Genomic DNA, 18,189 nt, shown 5'->3' on the forward strand with positions numbered 1-18,189 from the left:
CCAAAGGTCCAACCTCATCGGCCGAATTCTAAATCTTCTTATTTTTTTTTTTTATTACAGATTGATCAAATCCATCTTAACTTTATCTTTCTTTATCTTTCTCTATTCTCTCCCTGTCGCCCACACCCAGGTTAATCTCGATGTTTATTACACGTCGAGGACTCGTAATACTCATTACAAACCAGAAGATTAGCTAGAGTTATTTCACAGTCCACTTTCTCAATAGATCCTTCAGTTCAGCGTCAGCCGTGACTGACCCATGATAATGCTTAAAGCTTGCTTCCCGTTTTCGTAATGGATCGGAAATTCGATATCTTTGTACCCAAGGATGTTCAACCCCTGAGGACACTGTACGGAAAGGTTTTGTCCAATAAAACATGACCGTGCAAGATTATTTTTAAAACGAAACGAAGTTAGTTAAAATGATTATGGGAAAAAAAAAAAACTTCTTCTGGCTCTAATGCCAGCCGATTGTTAAACAACAGCACGAAATACTTTGACAACTTTTTGACAGTAAATGTTCCCATTTTTAAATCCCGAGAGACCTGCGACCCCATTCTGATAACTATATTGAAAAATGCAACTCCATTATAGTCAATCCCGTCGTGAAAATGCGCCCAATCCTGCGGAAAAGCCCGATTAGCCTCTTCCTATGAAGCACTTCCCCACCGCCCCACGGGCATGCACACCGCAAGAAATGATACTTGCGGGGTCTTGTCAAACACCGCTTCTGGACAATGACGTACTTCAAAATTTCTAAAACGTTTATTTATCTCCACGTTGCTTAATCGCCACGTAATCCTAGCCCTGGCAATCAAGCACTACCACTAAGTTGAATTCTTTGAGTGTCGGAACAAGCTTAATTTGGGAGTCCTGATCAGTTCATGTTCTCTCGAAAGACTGTAACAGTAACAGCCAAAGTTCCCCATACAGAGATTAGAAAATGCCATTCAGATAATTTTATTTTGAAGAATTTAAATTCTTGTTTTGTTTTTTTCTTTCTTTCTTTCGGTGGCATTGAGAGGCATTCTACAATAGTATATATGCTGCTACACCTCACCGGGCGGATACTGCGGAAGATTAGGTATAAGATAGACAAACGGAAACTCAGATGCTAACGGTAAAGAAAAAAAAAAAAAAAAACGTCTGCATACTCGCCTTAATAACTCATAGTGAAAAAATTTAAGATAGCGCGTGCGCTCTCGTTGGCAGATAGGTAAGTTTTAATAGAGACTTCATGCCTTCTTCATTTGTCGTATCATGTTTGAGACGTTAAAGAAAAGACAGGAAACTCTAACCGACCAAATGCCTGAGGCATTCGTGGAGAGTCTGTGAGACAAAACAAAAACAAAACAAAAAACAAATCACTAGGATTTAAAATTAAACGTCTTCATTTACAACACTATTGTGCAATAGCATCGCATTTCAACATTCCTATCCTCGCAGTATAGAGGAAGATTGTCGCCATGGACCTAGTTGAACAACTCAGCCTGTCACGAGTCTCCCGAAAATCCGACATAAGAGTTCTTTTTCCACTTATGCCTGTGTCAACCACTAAAAAACATCATCTTTAAAAACAAACAAACAAGCAAGCAAACAAATAGCTAATCTTGATATTATTCGCGCGTAAGGGACTTGAAATCCTAATGATGGAAGATTGGAGTTGCTCACGGTCCTCTTTCTAATCAGTGCAGTGATAGCCGTGATAATCCCTTTACCGGCTTTTTACTTTCAAGATCTCATAAGAAATTCTCGATACTGGCTGCGATTCAATTATTTTGATGTTATTTTGGAGAACTTTGTATTGGATCCTGCAATAAATAATTCCCTTATTGATATTTCTCGATATTCTCAACACTTGACTGCTTGATATTGTGTTGATGCTGTAAGAAGAAATTCTGCCTTGAGGCTACTTGAAGGTGGCAGCAACCCGTTTACGTAATGGATCAGAAATTCAACGACTTTATTCTGGCAGCATTTCAACCCGCAAAGCCGATCCGACCGATAAGTTAAATCCAATTTATCGAAGATTACTTAAACTGTCTCAATTTCTCTGAATACGAAAGAGGCTAGTCCATAAAAAGCGAAAACGTAGCGTTTCTGCGCATTTATAAACAAAACTATTGGCATTTTATTTTAGAGATTTTAAATTGAGAGGGAAACGAATAATAAACATTATCTCAGTGTCTCGGACTTTTCCTTCACAGACTGATAGCTAAATAGCTTAATGATCAGTCGCCATCTGTTTTGAAGATTCCGACCATGTGACAGTTTAAGCGAAAATTTATGACGAATTTTCCAAGTTCGGTATTTGCTATTTGTGCTACTCCGTGACTTTGAGAGAGAAATTTATGACTTTTTCATCGTTCATTTTGATCAATTTCCAGTTTCATCAGATGTTAGAACAATGCACAGACAATCAAGGGTCAAAGTACGTACGTTTCCTTGCCATGCCGTGACCAAAATAAAATTTTAATCCTTCTTTATGCAGGGTTTCACAGATAATTCCTTAGAGATTACAAATAGCGTTTTCCGTTCGTATCTATCCTAGTTTGGGACACATATGTCTTTTTCTTTTGTTATGTTTTGTTTCGTTTTGGTTTTATTTGTATCAACAAGATATGCAAAACAAAGTATTTGTGAAGTTGTTTAACAACTTGTGATTATTGATAGCGCTAAGAAGATGAAGCTTTAAAAATCATTAGAAAACGAAAAACTAAAAATAAGTTAAAAACATCAAATTTTATGAGCTCCAGCTGGTAGCTTAGAACGTTCCATAGATATAAATCTTCCTGAATTAATTTCAATGTGATGAAAATATTCTTTTCTAAAATCGCATTTTATCAACTATATATGGTTAAGTCTATGATTTCGTCTTTTTTTTCTAATCTGTATATTCTAAATACTTTAAAATCTAGAATTAAAAGGCGTTTTATTTCTTGTTATGCAAATTTCTTCTTAACGTTTCAAAACAGCATCGATTGGTCCGGATAAATTTCTTTGACAGATATTAGAAAACTGAATTCACAGATATTTTTGTTTAATTTCGACAGCAAACAAACTATTTTTTTTTAAATTATAGCGTTTTCAAATCAACAATGAATAGAGCGTAAAAAAGGATCAACATCACCATGCATGCAAAGGCCACTCGATCATTAATGTGCCAATCACAATTGCAATAAAAGCGAAGTCAACCGATCAGAGGAGGGAGAAATCACTAATTACATGAACGCTTTACCGTCAGAAAGTTTAAAAAAAAATCCACTAGTCTAATTTTCATTTCAGTTGATGTGGGGGCGCTGTCTTTGGGACTGTTTTGATCTAATTTATCCCAATGGATATTGGCCCAGGTCTTCTTTCGACAATGCGGGTAAATTCCGTTGAGATTCGACGAAACAGCACAATCACTACTGCTGCCATACCACCAGCCTCCGCCTCTTTTTGGAGTACAATTAGCAGCATCTCTATCCCAGGTACCAAAAATGAGATCTTTGTGAGGATTGAGAGAATCAGAGGAAACAGTTGAATCTGCTTAAAAAAAAAAAAAAGAAAGAAAATTCCATAATATTAGGATAAACTTGAGATAACACTTTCGACACCTCAAACTCGATAGCTACTATTGTCGAAATACAAAAATATCGGGCAAAATTATAAATGCTAAAATTCTATGATTTTGCTATAGTCGAGTTCAATGAATTTTCTATCTCAAGCAACTTCGAGAGCAAACTATCCACGGAAGAGCGTGGACTGAGCTAACTACGGGCAGAATTAATAGCAAAACACAGTCAGGCGGGTATACGCCAGAACAAACCATTGTTTGCAGGTTACGAGGAATTGGGGAAAGGGATTGAATTTAAAATCAGTTTTCCTTAGGATTCAAGTTGTCATTGATTTGTATTTTCAATTTGCTAAATTTGAAGTGGACGAACATCAGTTTAAGCAGCCTTTCTGAAGAAACAAACTTAAAATCATTTTTAGCAAAACAGCTTTTAAGCTTTGGCGTGAATGGGGCAGTAGACGTTGATAGGGAAGTAACACATAAAAATCGAACGATGAATGTTTAAAAAGATGGTTTACTTACTTGTCATATTGCCAATGTATAGCCGGTAGTGAGCCGTCCCGTTCCCAATCCCAAACCATTCATACTCAGCGTGAACAGTTTGGCAGGTAGTTACCCCCAGATCTACTCGAAGCATGTTCTTTGTCTTGTTTTGTGTTAGACGGTTTATCTTGTCCAGTCCGAGCCAAAATTCACCGACCAAGTTACCGAAGCCATGTTTGTAGTCATTCCAGGTGCGATTAAAATCAACGGAGCCATTCATTCTCTTCTGGAAGACTGTCCATCCCCCACCGGAAGTAGTTTGGTCACAATAGACATTAAAGGCACCTGAGCCATCTGGGTCGATTGTGTAAACACCGCTGATCCTTTGACCGGAATGGTAGAGCTCAACACAGTTCTTAGCTGTTGATAAAATACAAGGGAATAACAGTCGATATTCTCTTGAAAAATAACGATTAAAAATTGAATGAATACGTGTTACTAAAGGTAGTAACACGCATGAACGAAGAGGAATCGTGCTTACGTCTCGCCGATGTTTTGTTCTCCGTGAGAATTTTAACCTCAAATCGAACTTGGGTGATTTCCTTCATTATTTCTTCTAAACAGACGGCAGTGTTCTCTTGGCAATCTATTGGGAATGCCCGCGTTGATGGTAGAATTTGAAAATTCACAGATAGTGCCAGAAAAAGCAGAGCAGAACCTGAAGAAAAGAAACCTCATTATATGGTGTGAATTCACTGCTTAGGGCTGATCCAGGTTTAATAAGGGGGTTGGATTAACATATGCTGAAGAACTAAAGGTCTTGGAGGGGTGAATAGATAGCATGCTCACACACAAAAATATTAAATTTTAGGTCACCCGAAAGGCTACTTTTAGCGTTTTAAGGGATAATTGTCAAAAACTGCACTTTCTTGAAAGTTTTTCATGGATGATGGTAGATGAAGGCAAAAGATGATAGAAAAAGTGAGATGAAGGTGGTTCAAGAAGAATGACGGTAGATGAGGTTGAAATAAGGCAAGTGAACGTAATCTGTGGTAGGTAAGAGTAGATGACGGTAGATAAAAGCAAATAAATGCAAAATATTGTTTGTACCTTCAGGGAAATGAAATTAGATGAAGGTTCTTGAAGGTAGAATAGGGCCGATGAAGGTAAATAGAGGTAGATGATGGTATATTTAGGAGATGAAAGTAAATAAAAGAAGTTGAAGGTTAATTAATTCGAAGTTAAATGAAGGTAGAAGATGGTAAATAAAGGTAGATGTAGGTAAATGGCGGTAAAAGAAGGAAAATGTAAACGAAGATAAGTGAAGGTAGATAAAGGTAAATAAAGATAGATGAAGGTGAATGAAGATATAAGATGGTAGATAAGGTAGATGACAGTAGACGAAGTTAGATGAAGGAGGATGAAAGAGGATGAAGGTATGTGAAGCTAAATTATGGTAGATGAGAATGGATGTAGGTAGATGAAGATAAAAGATATAAGCTGAAGGAGGATGAGGATAAATGAAAGTAGCTGAAGAACAATGAGGGAAATAAAAGGAGAAGGAAGATAGATCAGGGTACATAAAGATAGCTAAAGGCAAATGAAGGTCTCTGAAGTTAAAGAATGATAGATGAAAGTAGACGACAGTAAATGAAGGTAGATGAAAGCAGAGGAAGGCAGATGAAGATAAATAATAGTAATGGAGGGTGATCAAGGCAAATGATGGCAGATGAAGAAATCTGAACGCAGTTGAAGGCAGATGAAGGCAAATGATTATAATTTTAGGTTGATGAAGGTAGGTGAGGCTGAAGGAAGATAGATGAAGGACAAGGAAGAGCAATGAAGGATAGAAAGGTAAACGAAATAATAACGTAGTGAAATAAGGTAGATATAGTTAGCTGAAGAAAATTAAGGTAGATGAAGGTAAATTAAGGCAAAGGAAGTCGATAAAGGACAATTAGGCATATTATGATAAAATATTTGAGACAAAGATATATTAAAGCCAAGATGAAGATAATGAAGTAAAACGATGAGATGAAGATAAATAATTGTAGCTTAAGGTAAATGGAGATAGATAAAGGACGTTGAATGTCAGTGATGGTAGAAAAAAGGACAATGAAGGGCAATGATGGTAGCTTAAGAAAGCTGAAGGTAGACAAAGGAAGATGAATAGAAATGGAAGTAAATATAGGTCAATGAAAGTGGATGAAGAAAAAAAGATGAGGTAGATGGTGGGGAGTGAATATTGCTGAATAGATAATTGAAACAGATGAAGGTATTTTAAGGTAAATGCTGGGCGATGAAAGTAAACGAAGGCACAAAGGTAAATTTCGATGAAGGCAGATGTCGATGAAGGTAAATGAAGGTAGAATATGTCAGGTGAAGGAAGATGAAAGTGGATGAAGGTCAATGAACGGAAATGAAAGTAGATAATGGTAGATGAAAGCAGAGGAAGGTAGATGAGAGGAATGTGGATAAAGAAATATGACCGTAGATGAGGGTAAATAAAGGAAAATAATTGTGGTTGAAGGTAAATGCAGGCAGCTGAATGATTTTTTTTTGTAGCGAAGATGCGTTGTTAGAACTAAATTATAATGCTTCTTATTAGAAAATTGCAAATGAAATACCCCATTTGGGAGAGAAAACAGACGTAGCAACGTTGCGGCTTTTCCTAAAGGATCAAGGCTATCACGTAAAGTGTAGATGTGTCGTCTGGTAACTTTCAGCATCAAATAAACGAATTTCGGAGGATATTTTTTCGAAATTAATGTACTTCGTCACATTGTACGTTTTGTTTACCCTCTTCAGGTCTAAAGGAAATTCTCAGCCTTATCTTTTGTGAATCATAGGTACATACGCACGTAAACGAAGAAATCTGAATGAAACAGTTCGCTTAAGTATCATACTTGAAGTAGGTAAGCAAAACACACTAGGTAAAGATGTCTCTTAAAGTCAAAGCCTTAGTGCTTCATTTACTGCATCGCCGCCGAGAAAAAGGTCAATTTTTTTCACCATCAAGACCAGTAACAAAGAAGGAACTACCATTTAGTGCGGATAATACATTCTCGCATACCTTTTTAGGAATTTTAAAGCCCAGCCAACTTGAGAAACAGCATATGTAACATTACCCTTTTGTGTTCGCTTATACCGCAAACATAAATTGGTTAGTTATTATAGAGGCTTCAACATTAATTCGATGACAACTTTTCTCACAAGCTCATGCGCCAAATCAATCAGAGGCTCGGGTAATTTGAATGTGCAAATAAGAAATTACAGACCACGCTTTAGTGGAATACTTAGACCTTTGACACTGAGAAACTACGCTATCTCTATTTTGCTCTACTACTGGAACAAGCAAGCATCAGGAGACCAAAGCAAGATCAATCAATATTTTCTTCACAATTGGTGATTAATTTAGCTGGTGTAGATGTCACCAATCTTGATTTAGAGTTCGCACTCGGAAATATTTTAAAGCTATTTTATCAGTAGTTCAAACCAACAACAATCTTCAAAACTCGCTACAGCTGTTTGCCTCTTCAGACTAAGGAGCTCTAACATTAAATGACGTACTTGTTTCACTAAAAGTCCTATACTTGAAAAAAAAAGAAAAATTGGCACAGTGTTTGCGGTATCAGATACCTATTCCTCGTTAGGGAAATCTCATCGTAATGATTTAGGTGCAACTCTTTAGAGGTATGTAGCACGCATATACGACCGAAAAGAAAATGAAAAACTCTACAGAAAATGTGACGGCAAGCTTTATAACCTGATGCGACTCTACCTACCGCTGAGTTCGTATTACCGGACAGGAAGCCTTCACCTATTTTTTCCTGCCACTAATCTCTTTCCTCTGCATGATACTTCGCTTATTGTCAGAGACACCACTACTTGTATCAATTTTATCGAGAATGACCGTCTCGAATTTTCCTGAAATCGCTTATTGTGATATACTTAGGAGATTAAGAAATTGCGCGTGACGGTTTTGATGTCATCTCCGATCTTAGCAACACTCAACAAAACATTTCCGGAAACAAATATTAAGGTAATAGGAAAAATTTGCAAATTTTGATTTTGTGGTTGGCCATCATAATCCCTCCGAGCCCGAGGATAAAGGAAAAAGAAAGAAGAACTTCATCGCTTTGCCTGCCCCGATGATCGTGAGCTGGACGACATCGTCGAGGGAACTGAGGTAAACTGCGTCTCGGGTTTGCCTAAATTATCAAATTCTTCTAACTCCTCTAGAGTTAAGATGAGGCCATGTAAACACTGATAAAGCTCTTCATTGTGTAGTTGTCCAGAGAAAGGCCTTATATGTTTCACGATCTCAGAGGCTTTCCTTTTTTAAAATTATCCATCGGCAATCGTATCAAAAAGAATATCCTTCCATTCAAGCTAGGAAATTGAAAGTGTTCTGCTATGTGCGAATAACGCATGCACCTTCCGCTGTCTAACTAAAACTTGATTTATTTGCGCAAGTGCCCCTCTCCAATTGATACCATAACGAACTACCAGGTCATTATCCGGTGACGTGAAAACACAGTCACTGCGGGTGATTGTTTAACCGATTAAATTAGATTGCTGATTACGAAAAGTAACAAATGATTTAAAATAAGTTACTTGTAATGACCTTGGCGCCATAAAACGGATAAAGTTTCTACGTTTGACTCCAGCGAAGTCTTCCGTTGAATTGCTCATTAGGGAATCTTACTCCTTGCCTTTTGATTTTTATCTATGATATACGCCATAACATAAACGTGTAATGGTGCATGGAAGTATAAAATGAATTTAATTGCAATGATAGTCAGAACACAGTGACATCATCAGTCAATCATCAATTAATGCGATCGATTGGTAGATATACCGATCAATTTTTTGGGTCGGGTATTTCCATTTTTGACATAAAATATAACAAGTTCTCGTCGTAGGTAACATTATTACAGAGCTAGTGAACTCGTATAATCAAATTCAAATGCGCGAGCATGCGTCATGATCCTATTTTGCACGTTTCTAGCGTCAGCCACCAAATGCATCGAGATTGAAAATTTCCCCCCGTGACCCATTGAAAAGTTTCCGCCCAGCTTGGCTGCGAATTTTTTTATTTCCGAGATGCATTTCTCCTTTCCATACTGATTAAGAAATACCTTTAGGAACTCTAAATGGTAAACAAATTTATGGAAGCAAGTGTACAATTTAAGGAGGTGCATCATCATACAATCCGCCAAGAATTACAACTTAAGAAGCCGATTTGTGTTTCTCTTCAAAAGCTTGGCCGAACGATTTTTTGGGGAAATATCCGATGCGATATAATCGAAGTTTACAGCTAACTCAACAGGCTAAGTGTGCAATACAAAGTGGTTGTTTGAAATAGCCTCAATTGCACTCAAGCCCACCGAAATTCAACAGCAGTCCTTTAAGAGTTAAATAATTTAAAAATTTAAAAGCAATTTGATTTATTTTCACAAATCGCTAACCTTTTTGTTGTTTTCAACATGAGAGCTTTCGCACTGAATTCGAAGTCGTGGCATCTTCATACTTACTTACTGAATCGGCTTTCATGGGATATGAGAGCGAAACGTGATGTTTGGTTAAGTTGTTACTAGCAGCTGACTTTTACTTTCAAAACTTCAGTTGATAATGAGTATGACTGTAACCGAAAAGCCAAAAAATGGGAAACCGAAATGATATCACTGCTAGCCTGTTCTAAGCCATTTCTCCGGTTTCAGTCTGTGCGGGTCAAAAGACAAACTTGACGTAATATATATCTTCCCCGCCGAGAGACTTACATTCACCGAACATATGTCAATATCATTGCACAAAAGTTGATATCATCGTCATCAAACATTCGAAATAATATTTCGTATGGCCAGACCAGCTTTCTCCTGGTTTTGATCGGATTCAAGTTTGAAACTGAATTTACATTATTGTGTAGATGTTGATAAAATAGCGCAATTTCTCTTGTTTCGAAAACATGATAGTTTCACAGCGTGCGGTGACTAAGCGACATTATCTTTATCGTCTATATCGTCGTGAGTGGTCTTTCATAAAACTGATAGACAAAGGCCTTTGTTTGTCAGCGTGTTACGCGATGCACGAGATTTTCACTCTGAGAAGGGGCAACTAGGCTAATTGTTTCTACTGTAGTCAATTCCGCGTAGAGAATAATTTTCTTGAAAATTAGATCAACGGTAATACTAATTTGGCATTGCCAATGGCAACCAAAGACCTACCATTTAAGGCGCTTAATGCTCGCGATTTCAGCAAAATGGTGGAAGATAATTCCCACATCTAACCTCAACAAACCACTCCCAAACAAAAATACATGCCTTATGAAGGTAGTATTCTTATGAGTAAAAATGGGTTGAAAACTACTGAAACATTCTTTTTTTATCTTAGACAAGAACTGATCATATTTGTTTATCTATTTTGCCATCAACTCGACTTTGACTTGCCATTAAGGTAAAAGCGAATTTAGAACTGACATCTTTCCAATTAAAGGATTAAACTAGCCGAACGAGTTTGGAAATTGTACAGTTAGAGGTTGCCAAGAACGTGAAAGTTCGACTGCACTAGATAAACTGACTTTTCTTTTTTCTAGACCAGCATCGAAAAACACTTAGTTATGTTTGAAGGCGACTTCTTTTGTTTATTTGTTTATATTTTAGTCCTATATTCGGATAGGTAAGAATTGAATCTAAGCACCATCAAATAAGTTTCTAGCTTGATGCTTCATACCTATTCCTTGTTGAATGCCTCTCATGATAATTCTCTGGGTGATGTATGCACCACGATGCCAATAGTAATATTTGAAGAGAAATTGACAAAGTCTACCGAAGATGTGGTGGCAAGGTTTCATGAACACTAACTGAGGTCTCTTTCTACCTCTGAGTTTTTAATTACCTGAGTGCATGTGCTTATGTTTTATGCTCAAAAATCGTGGGCGAGTCAAGTACTTCTGTAATCGCTAGAGACAGCTCTGATGGGATTAATTCTATCGAGAATTTTCGTTGAGAGCTTCCGATGTAAACGCCAACTAGTTAAGGTAGCCTTTGAAAAGTCATGCCCAGAATGGGCCCAAGCGCGCAAGTCGTGCAAGGAAAAAAAAAATTAACCGACAAAGTTTTACCGGCCTATCTAAGTTGTTTCATTATGATTTTTAAAATATTTTAAGCTGTTATCATTGTCTTGTCTTGTGGCCAATGCGGTTACAGTATCTATGTAAAGATCGATAATTATGAGACCGAGATTATCACCATAGTGGTCTTACCTCTCACGAAGGGGTTAATTTCACAGAAGAACGTGACTAACTTTGAGTTGAACTTTTTTTTTTGAGAGGAAACATTTCTTTAATGGAAACTTGTCTTTTGCTTCGCAGAATAAATAAAATTACATTGGAATTGGTATAAAACATAGATTACAATCAATTGCTTCAAACAATGGCGCCCAAAGGTTTCTGTGGGGTCAACTAAAATAGACTCTAACCTTCCTGATTGAAGTAAATGTAGCAAGGAATAGTTCAAGAAATATAAAGATGAGAAAAGAAATGTTCATAAGAAGAAGAGTCCTGATGAGTAGTATTTTATAAAACTGATAGACAAAGGTCCTAGTTTGCCAGCGTGTCACGCGATGCATGAGATTTTCACCCTGAGAAGAGGTAACCTGGACAAATGTTTGTACTACAGTCAGTTCCACTTAGATTCTCGTTTTTTCGAAGAATAGATCAGTGGTAATATTAATTTGCATTGCCAATGGATAACCAAAGACCTTTTATTCAAGGCGCTCGCCTTTTCAGCGAAATGGCGGAAGGTAATTTTCATATCTAACCTCAACAGACCACTCCCAAACAAAAATACATGCTTTATAAGGGCAATATTCGTATGAGAAGAAATGGATTGAAAAGAACTGAAACATTAAATTTCAAAATCTTAGGCCAGAATTCATTATATTCGTTTATCTTTTTTTCTTGAAGAGCATCGAAAAAATTCCGATACGTTTGAAGGCGACGTCTTTTCCATGTAACGCGATTGATAATATAAACCAGGCTTTTTGAGAGTTCTTGGAAAATTTCAAATCTTGTCTTGCCTTGTGGCCGATGCGATTACGACTGTATTCCATACCGACACTGAAAACAGAGATATTTGGCTCTGGTGCCAATAAGACCAAATCCCCTTAAGGGTGGTTTCCCCTTTTTGCACGTCGGATGAGTTGACAAAAAGTGAATAGTTTTAGAATTTCTGTACTTTCGACCTTGTTTTGTCACGTACGACCATCTTTTGCCAGTCGCCAGCCCTAGCAATAAATTGTTTTGATTGCGCGCGTGTTCTCCTCAATTGACGTACCTGACTGTAATTTTATTCGGCGTCATTAAAACACGACCACAGGTTCGTTTACATCATCCAATTAACTCGTACCGAAGTGAGATGGAACTGTCATTTAAATGCTTTACAATCTGTAAATTACTTAAACAGCGTGTCTTCACGTATCCGCCATTAAGCAAATACTGTAAGCTCTTTGATGATCTCTTTGGTTTTAGAGATATGTCCTCCGTTGACCTGTTTTTAAAGAAACTTTATGCCTTTTCCCTCGATTATTAATTGGCTTTGATATAGCGAGAGCGGATATCTTGTGAAGATATGTCATGGCTTACTCAGATTCTTATGGAGCAGCGTATAAAATGAGTTTGACTTCGTTGATAGTCACATGGGCAAGTAGTCACATCATCAATCACCACTCGCTCACCTAGTCACTCAATCACTCAGTTAACCAATCAAACAATCTATCAATCCATCAATCAGTCAATCAATCAGTGGATCCAGAGATACGTTACACACATTATATATCACATTTGTGAGCTCAGGGAAATTGACTGGCGGATTTGTCTGCGTATTATCGGAAATACAATGATTACTTATTAAAATGTTCCTTCTGATTCGATACTGCTGTAAGCTACCGAGATATACCTGTCTTAGATAATATTATTCACAAATTTAGCGCCCATTTCTCCTTCAGAGCTGGGATCTATTTCAAAAGCTACATTTAGTTTTGAGTGTACAATTTTTTTTGTTTTATCATTTTATCAGACGCTTACATGTCGATGTCCTCCCTGTCCGGTAGTTTCGACATGTACATTATTAGCTGATAATTAATCAAACAAAGTCTTCACACTTTGGAAAGCGGAAGTAACTATATATTTACTATAACCCAAGTCGCACTACAGCCCAAACCAAAAATGAGGCAGCCAAAATATTTTCGAAAAGTTGAAACCGTATCCGGAAGAGCCAAAAAATGTGACACAATTTTTGGGTCACTGCACCGAAATACATAAAGAGGTAAAAATTACCACAGCTGACCAGGTTTCATTTCTGGCGCGTATTGTGCGGTAATAAACATGAACCCAAATCAGGCATGCAAATTATCGTCATGCAACAGCAGCAAATGTTTGCCTTTTTCATCCTGGAACAGAGATGGGTAAATGAATACATGCAAATCCTGAATGTCGCTTTTCTAAGAATACAGCGGCATTTACGTTGAATTCGTGTTGCGCCTTACACGTGGACCATCCTCATTACTTGAGCCCTTTGCTCTTCTTGCGGCTATTTGCCGTATTGCTTGTTTTCTTTTTCTGCCAAACCTTCAGCTGACCTGGAGCTGGTCGGGCTATCGCTCTCACTCACAACACATGCTGGACTATCGGACCGATTAAGCAAAATTCCGCTGGGTTCCGCTTGATCTAAGATCGGTCCAGTATATCTGTCAGTAGAATCAAAGGTGAGAGCCAGACAGATGAACAAAAGAGTGACACAGAATGAAATAGGCTTGAATTTTAGTAGAAATTGTGTACTGGATCCAGAGAACCGAATAATCAAAGTGCCTATTTGACAATAATTTTTTTTGCGTAAATATGAAGCTTGTCATGTATACAAATCAATTCCGATACAAGAAAATGTTCAAAAAACTTTAAAATTGTTTTTTTCCTGCCCTAAAGTGCTCTCATTTTGTCTTAAAAGTGTTCCGTGGATCGGTAACGAATTAGTGGGTGATGACGTAGAAAACTGTGAAAACTCTCAGTTGACACCAAAAATCTCTCGTAATTTTGTCAGCATCGAAATACTCTTTAAATAATGTCAGATAATGACGTTTACCTACCTTTTGAAGGAGAACCGCGTGCATCAAACGAAGATTTCGACGAAGACGGTTTCTCGCCTGCGGTGTTCAGATCAAGATTAGAGCAAAAAATTCCCCCTACTGAATATTTAGTTTGTTGCCGTTGTGTTTTGTTTTCTTTGGCGAAATCTATGTTAAAAATGGGTAGCTGTGTTCGTTTTTGTTGCCATAATATTTTATTCCATCGCACTGATGTGCGGCGAAGGTTCGCCTCGGTCAGTGCTCCAGAATTTCGTTGCTGTAGCGAAGTTCCTTTAGTAAACCAAAAGTTAACTTTTGACCAAATAATCAGCTGTATCACGAGGCACGATAATTTTTCACTGAGAAGTCATCGAGCAGTTTCACTACAAGGCTATCTTCGCGATCGTCGAGCCGGCCAAACCGAACGGAAAGCGAGTGAGTTTATAGTCATCTGATTCAAGTTAATCTCAAATAAGGATTTTAATAGAGAAAAACTTCTCTAGTTTAAGTGCTGCCTTGCCATAAAATTCATTCCGCTCAAAGGAAATAACTGACATCAGTATTGTAAATGATTTTTTCGTATGCGGCGAATTTCACAAAGCACTTGGATTCGCTACCATCTAATTCAATAAATTTGTGTTTCTTATTTGTCTCGTTGCAGTGTTGTTACCGCAATGACATTGCTACTGTTGCTATTTTTAAGTATCTTGAGGGCAGGGGGAATTCATGGAGCGTAATATGGACCTTCGGAAACCTAGGTTAGGAGAATACAGGGCCCCTCTGAGCTTGTGTTTACGCCAGTATCCGCCAGAGGTTTCGCACTGTTCACGCAACAGGATATCGGTCAGGAAAGGGCTTGAACCTCATTGCAAATGATGCATTACTGTTATCAGAATACGATGGACACTACAATCGGTAGGATTTTCATTCAATGAGAAAAGCGCAAAAGAAGTTACAAGGAAAGACAAGCAGTGATGCGAAATGTTAGCTGAAAAGAATGTGGAAAAGTCGTGTACGGTGTGGGAAGAGGCCCCTTAATCAGCATTCTTTTAAGCTGAATTCTTTGGTTATCTTCCCCTGATTTAACTAGTGGTATATGTTCGTAACAGGCGTCTTTAAAGCCGGTGCAGAGCATGAGGCCGACGACATTGAAGAGTAAAATCTCCTCAATGCCGACGATCGAAACGCGTTCATATAGCCATACAGCTACATCCTTCGTGAAGAAGTGTATAGAAATAGGCGGCATGTGTGTATCATTCTTATAGCTGACATTATTTGGCGCTCCGGTCGCGCAATACGTTCGTCCTTTCTTCTAGATTTCTCTTTCCTCCACCATAGTTGTTGATGTATGTTCACAGTTTTATACGTCACAGCTATGTAACATGATCGTTTTGGCCGCGCACTTTTTGACCGCCAAATTGTACTTTGTACGCACAAAAAATTGGTCAAGGCGAACTCGTTAGGCGTTAAGGTCGATTATTTCCAATTTTAAATACACCTGTCAACCAGAAAATGCAAAATAAATAAATAAATAAAAATTCGTGTCATAGGCACTTTAAAGAAAAAAGTGAAAAAGACCGTAGAGGAGTCTCGGCGTCTTTAACCGAGAGTAGTGTGCTCCTAAGCTCGCTCCTTTCTAAAAAAATTATTCTAATTGCGTTCTTATCGAGACTTAATGTTTCTCAAATGCCAGAAAAACATATTGTTAACGCGTTACTTGAAAGAAAAATGCTATAAAACAGAGAATGATAACGGCTTCAATTAATATCAGAGCAAATGAAGTAATCAACACACAGGACGAAATATCAAGAATCCGTAGACGGAAACGTGGAAGAAACATGTGAAACCGTTGCGGAAACACGACGGTTATCACGCGTTTCTGCTCTCGGTTTGGTGACGTTTACTTGTTGCTGTGGTCACAGCGGAACCCTACTACCTTTTTACATTTCTCCGTCAGGTTTTAGTTGAAGGAAACAAATGTTTTCGCAAGTGTACTTCATGTTAACATGTGCGGAAACACATGGTAACGTTCCGGAGTCATGAATTCTTTTTATTTCCGTCGACGTAATCAGACCTAAACGTTAACGGAAATACTAGGTTACGTTCCGGAAACACGCTTTTCTCTTCTTTCCGTTGACGTTATCAGACAGAATGTAGACGGAAATATTAGGTTACATTTCGGAAACAGTCTTTTCTCTTGTTTATGCTGTAGTAGTCAGACCAACAGGGGACGAAAACACTTGTGAGGGCTTAGCTCTAAATTCTTTGATTACATTTTTTAGTCGATACTACCACAAAGGCAGCAAGATCGAAAGACAACAACATCGGGCCGAGTTCAGACGTCGTGTAGCTATTCTTGTTTACTCTCGGCTGACTATCTTCTTTCAACCAAATTTGTTTCTATCGCGTCTGCCTGAATAAAGCTTTCACGGAGTCCTCGTCAAAACTTACAGAAGGTGCTCAAAGCGTTTACATTTGGCAAAAACTATCAAATGCAAGTTGAAATCTCGAACAGCCAACATTAAATCTTGAGTGCACATTCACTTCTCAAGTGGTTTTCGTGTATATAAGACAATAAATTTCTCGGAAAAAAAGAAACCTCTTAATTAGTTGCTACAGTTTTCTTGAGGCGAAAACATAGGAACTTTTTCTTCTCGGTGTAAGGTAGGGGAGATGTTGCCAAGAATTTTTGAGGTTCTTATATTTTTAACGCGCAGTGAGAAATAGAAGCTTAGAACAGCGGAAACGGTTAGCAAAACTGCACTTTGAATGGCAAATTTGATAAATGTTGGAAAAAAATTCTTTCCCGTTTTTTTTTGGCGTTGAAAGTGTCCTCTTTAAGGTGAAGATGTCTCTTAAAGTCAAAGCCTTGGTGCTTCATTTCCTGCATCGCCGCCGAGAAAATAGTCAACTTTTTCAGTTTCACCGTTAAGTCCAGTAGCAAAGATGGAACTACCATTTTCGCGGATAATACACTCTCGCATACTGTTTAGGAATTTTAAAGGCCGGATCAACTTGAGAAATAGCATATGTGTATTACCCCTTTGTGTTCACTTATACCGCAAACATAACTTGGTTGGTTATTGTAGAGGCTTCAACATTAATTCGATGACACCTTTTCTCACAAGCTCATGCGCCAAATCAATCAAAGGCTGGGGTAATTTGAATGTGCAAATAGGAAATTATAGACCGCGCTTTAGTGGAATACTTAGACTTTTGCCACTTATAAAGTACGCTATCTTCATTTTGCTCTACCACTGGAACAAGCAAGCTTTAGGAGACCAAAGCGAGATGACTCAATATTTTTTATGCAATTAATGATTCATTTAGCTGGTGTAGATGTCACCAATCTTGATTCAGAATTCACTTCGTAATAGGTAAATGCTCTCAGAAATACTTTTGTTATCTTTCCACTAGTTCAAACCAATAAAGATCTTCAAAACTTGCGCTAGCACTAAAGGATATATTTTTTTACAAAAAGTCCTATATTTGAAAAAAAAAAAAAAAAAAAAATGAGCACAGTGTTTGCGGTATCAGATACCCATTCCTTGTTGAGGACATCTCATTGTAATGATTTGGGTGTAACTCTTTGGATGTAGGTAGCACGCATAAACGACTAAAAAGAAAACAAGAAACTCTACAGAAAATGTGGCGGCAAGCTTTATAAACTGATAGTACTCTACGTAACGTTGAGTTCTTATTACCTGACAGGAAGCGAGCACTTATTTTTTCTGCTAATCATCTCTTGTCTCTGCATAATACTTCGCTTATTGTCAGATACATTACTTGTATCAGTTTTATCGAGAATGACCGTCCCGAATTTCCCTGAAAATGCTTATTGTGAAAATATTTAAAAGAGTGCGCGTTACGGTTTTGACGTGTTCTCCGATCTTTCGCAAATGATTCGACAAAACATTTCACGTAACGAATATTAAGGCAATAGGGAAATTTGCAAGTTTTTATTCTGTGTTTGGCCATCAAAATCCCTTCGAGCCCGAGAAAAAAGAAAAAGAAAGAGGAACTTC

At 37.8% G+C, this 18,189-nt stretch overlaps 1 protein-coding gene across 2 annotated transcripts; it reads right to left on the minus strand.

Annotated features, from left to right (window-relative positions):
* Positions 1–2,895: 2,895 nt before the first annotated feature.
* Positions 2,896–10,914, minus strand: LOC131800222 (microfibril-associated glycoprotein 4-like). 2 transcript variants are annotated; one of them, XM_059117921.2, is made up of 4 exons: positions 10,775–10,914; positions 4,584–4,760; positions 4,082–4,462; positions 2,896–3,528 (listed from the first exon to the last, which is right to left on the minus strand). In XM_059117921.2, exons 1-4 carry the CDS (start codon positions 10,893–10,895, stop codon positions 3,218–3,220), a joined length of 990 nt encoding a protein of 329 aa, XP_058973904.2. In that variant the 5' UTR covers positions 10,896–10,914; the 3' UTR covers positions 2,896–3,217. The 2 variants fall into 2 exon arrangements, with proteins under 2 accessions (XP_058973904.2, XP_058973903.2); XM_059117920.2 differs by having other exon boundaries at positions 2,896–3,531.
* Positions 10,915–18,189: the final 7,275 nt, after the last annotated feature.

The sequence above is a fragment of the Pocillopora verrucosa genome, chromosome 12 (genome assembly GCF_036669915.1).
Source record: "Pocillopora verrucosa isolate sample1 chromosome 12, ASM3666991v2, whole genome shotgun sequence".
NCBI classification, from domain to species: domain Eukaryota; kingdom Metazoa; phylum Cnidaria; class Anthozoa; order Scleractinia; family Pocilloporidae; genus Pocillopora; species Pocillopora verrucosa.

Excerpts from the sequence above, each read along its gene's own strand:
- LOC131800222 (XM_059117920.2), bottom strand. The coding sequence starts at position 10,895 with ATGAAACCTTGCCACCACATCTTCGGTAGACTTTGTCAATTTCTCTTC. Across the intron at positions 4,761-10,774 it reads AGGCATTCAACAAGGAATAG|GTTCTGCTCTGCTTTTTCTG; the intron begins GTATGAAGCATC and ends TCTTTTCTTCAG. Across the intron at positions 4,463-4,583 it reads GAACAAAACATCGGCGAGAC|CTAAGAACTGTGTTGAGCTC; the intron begins GTAAGCACGATT and ends TTTTATCAACAG.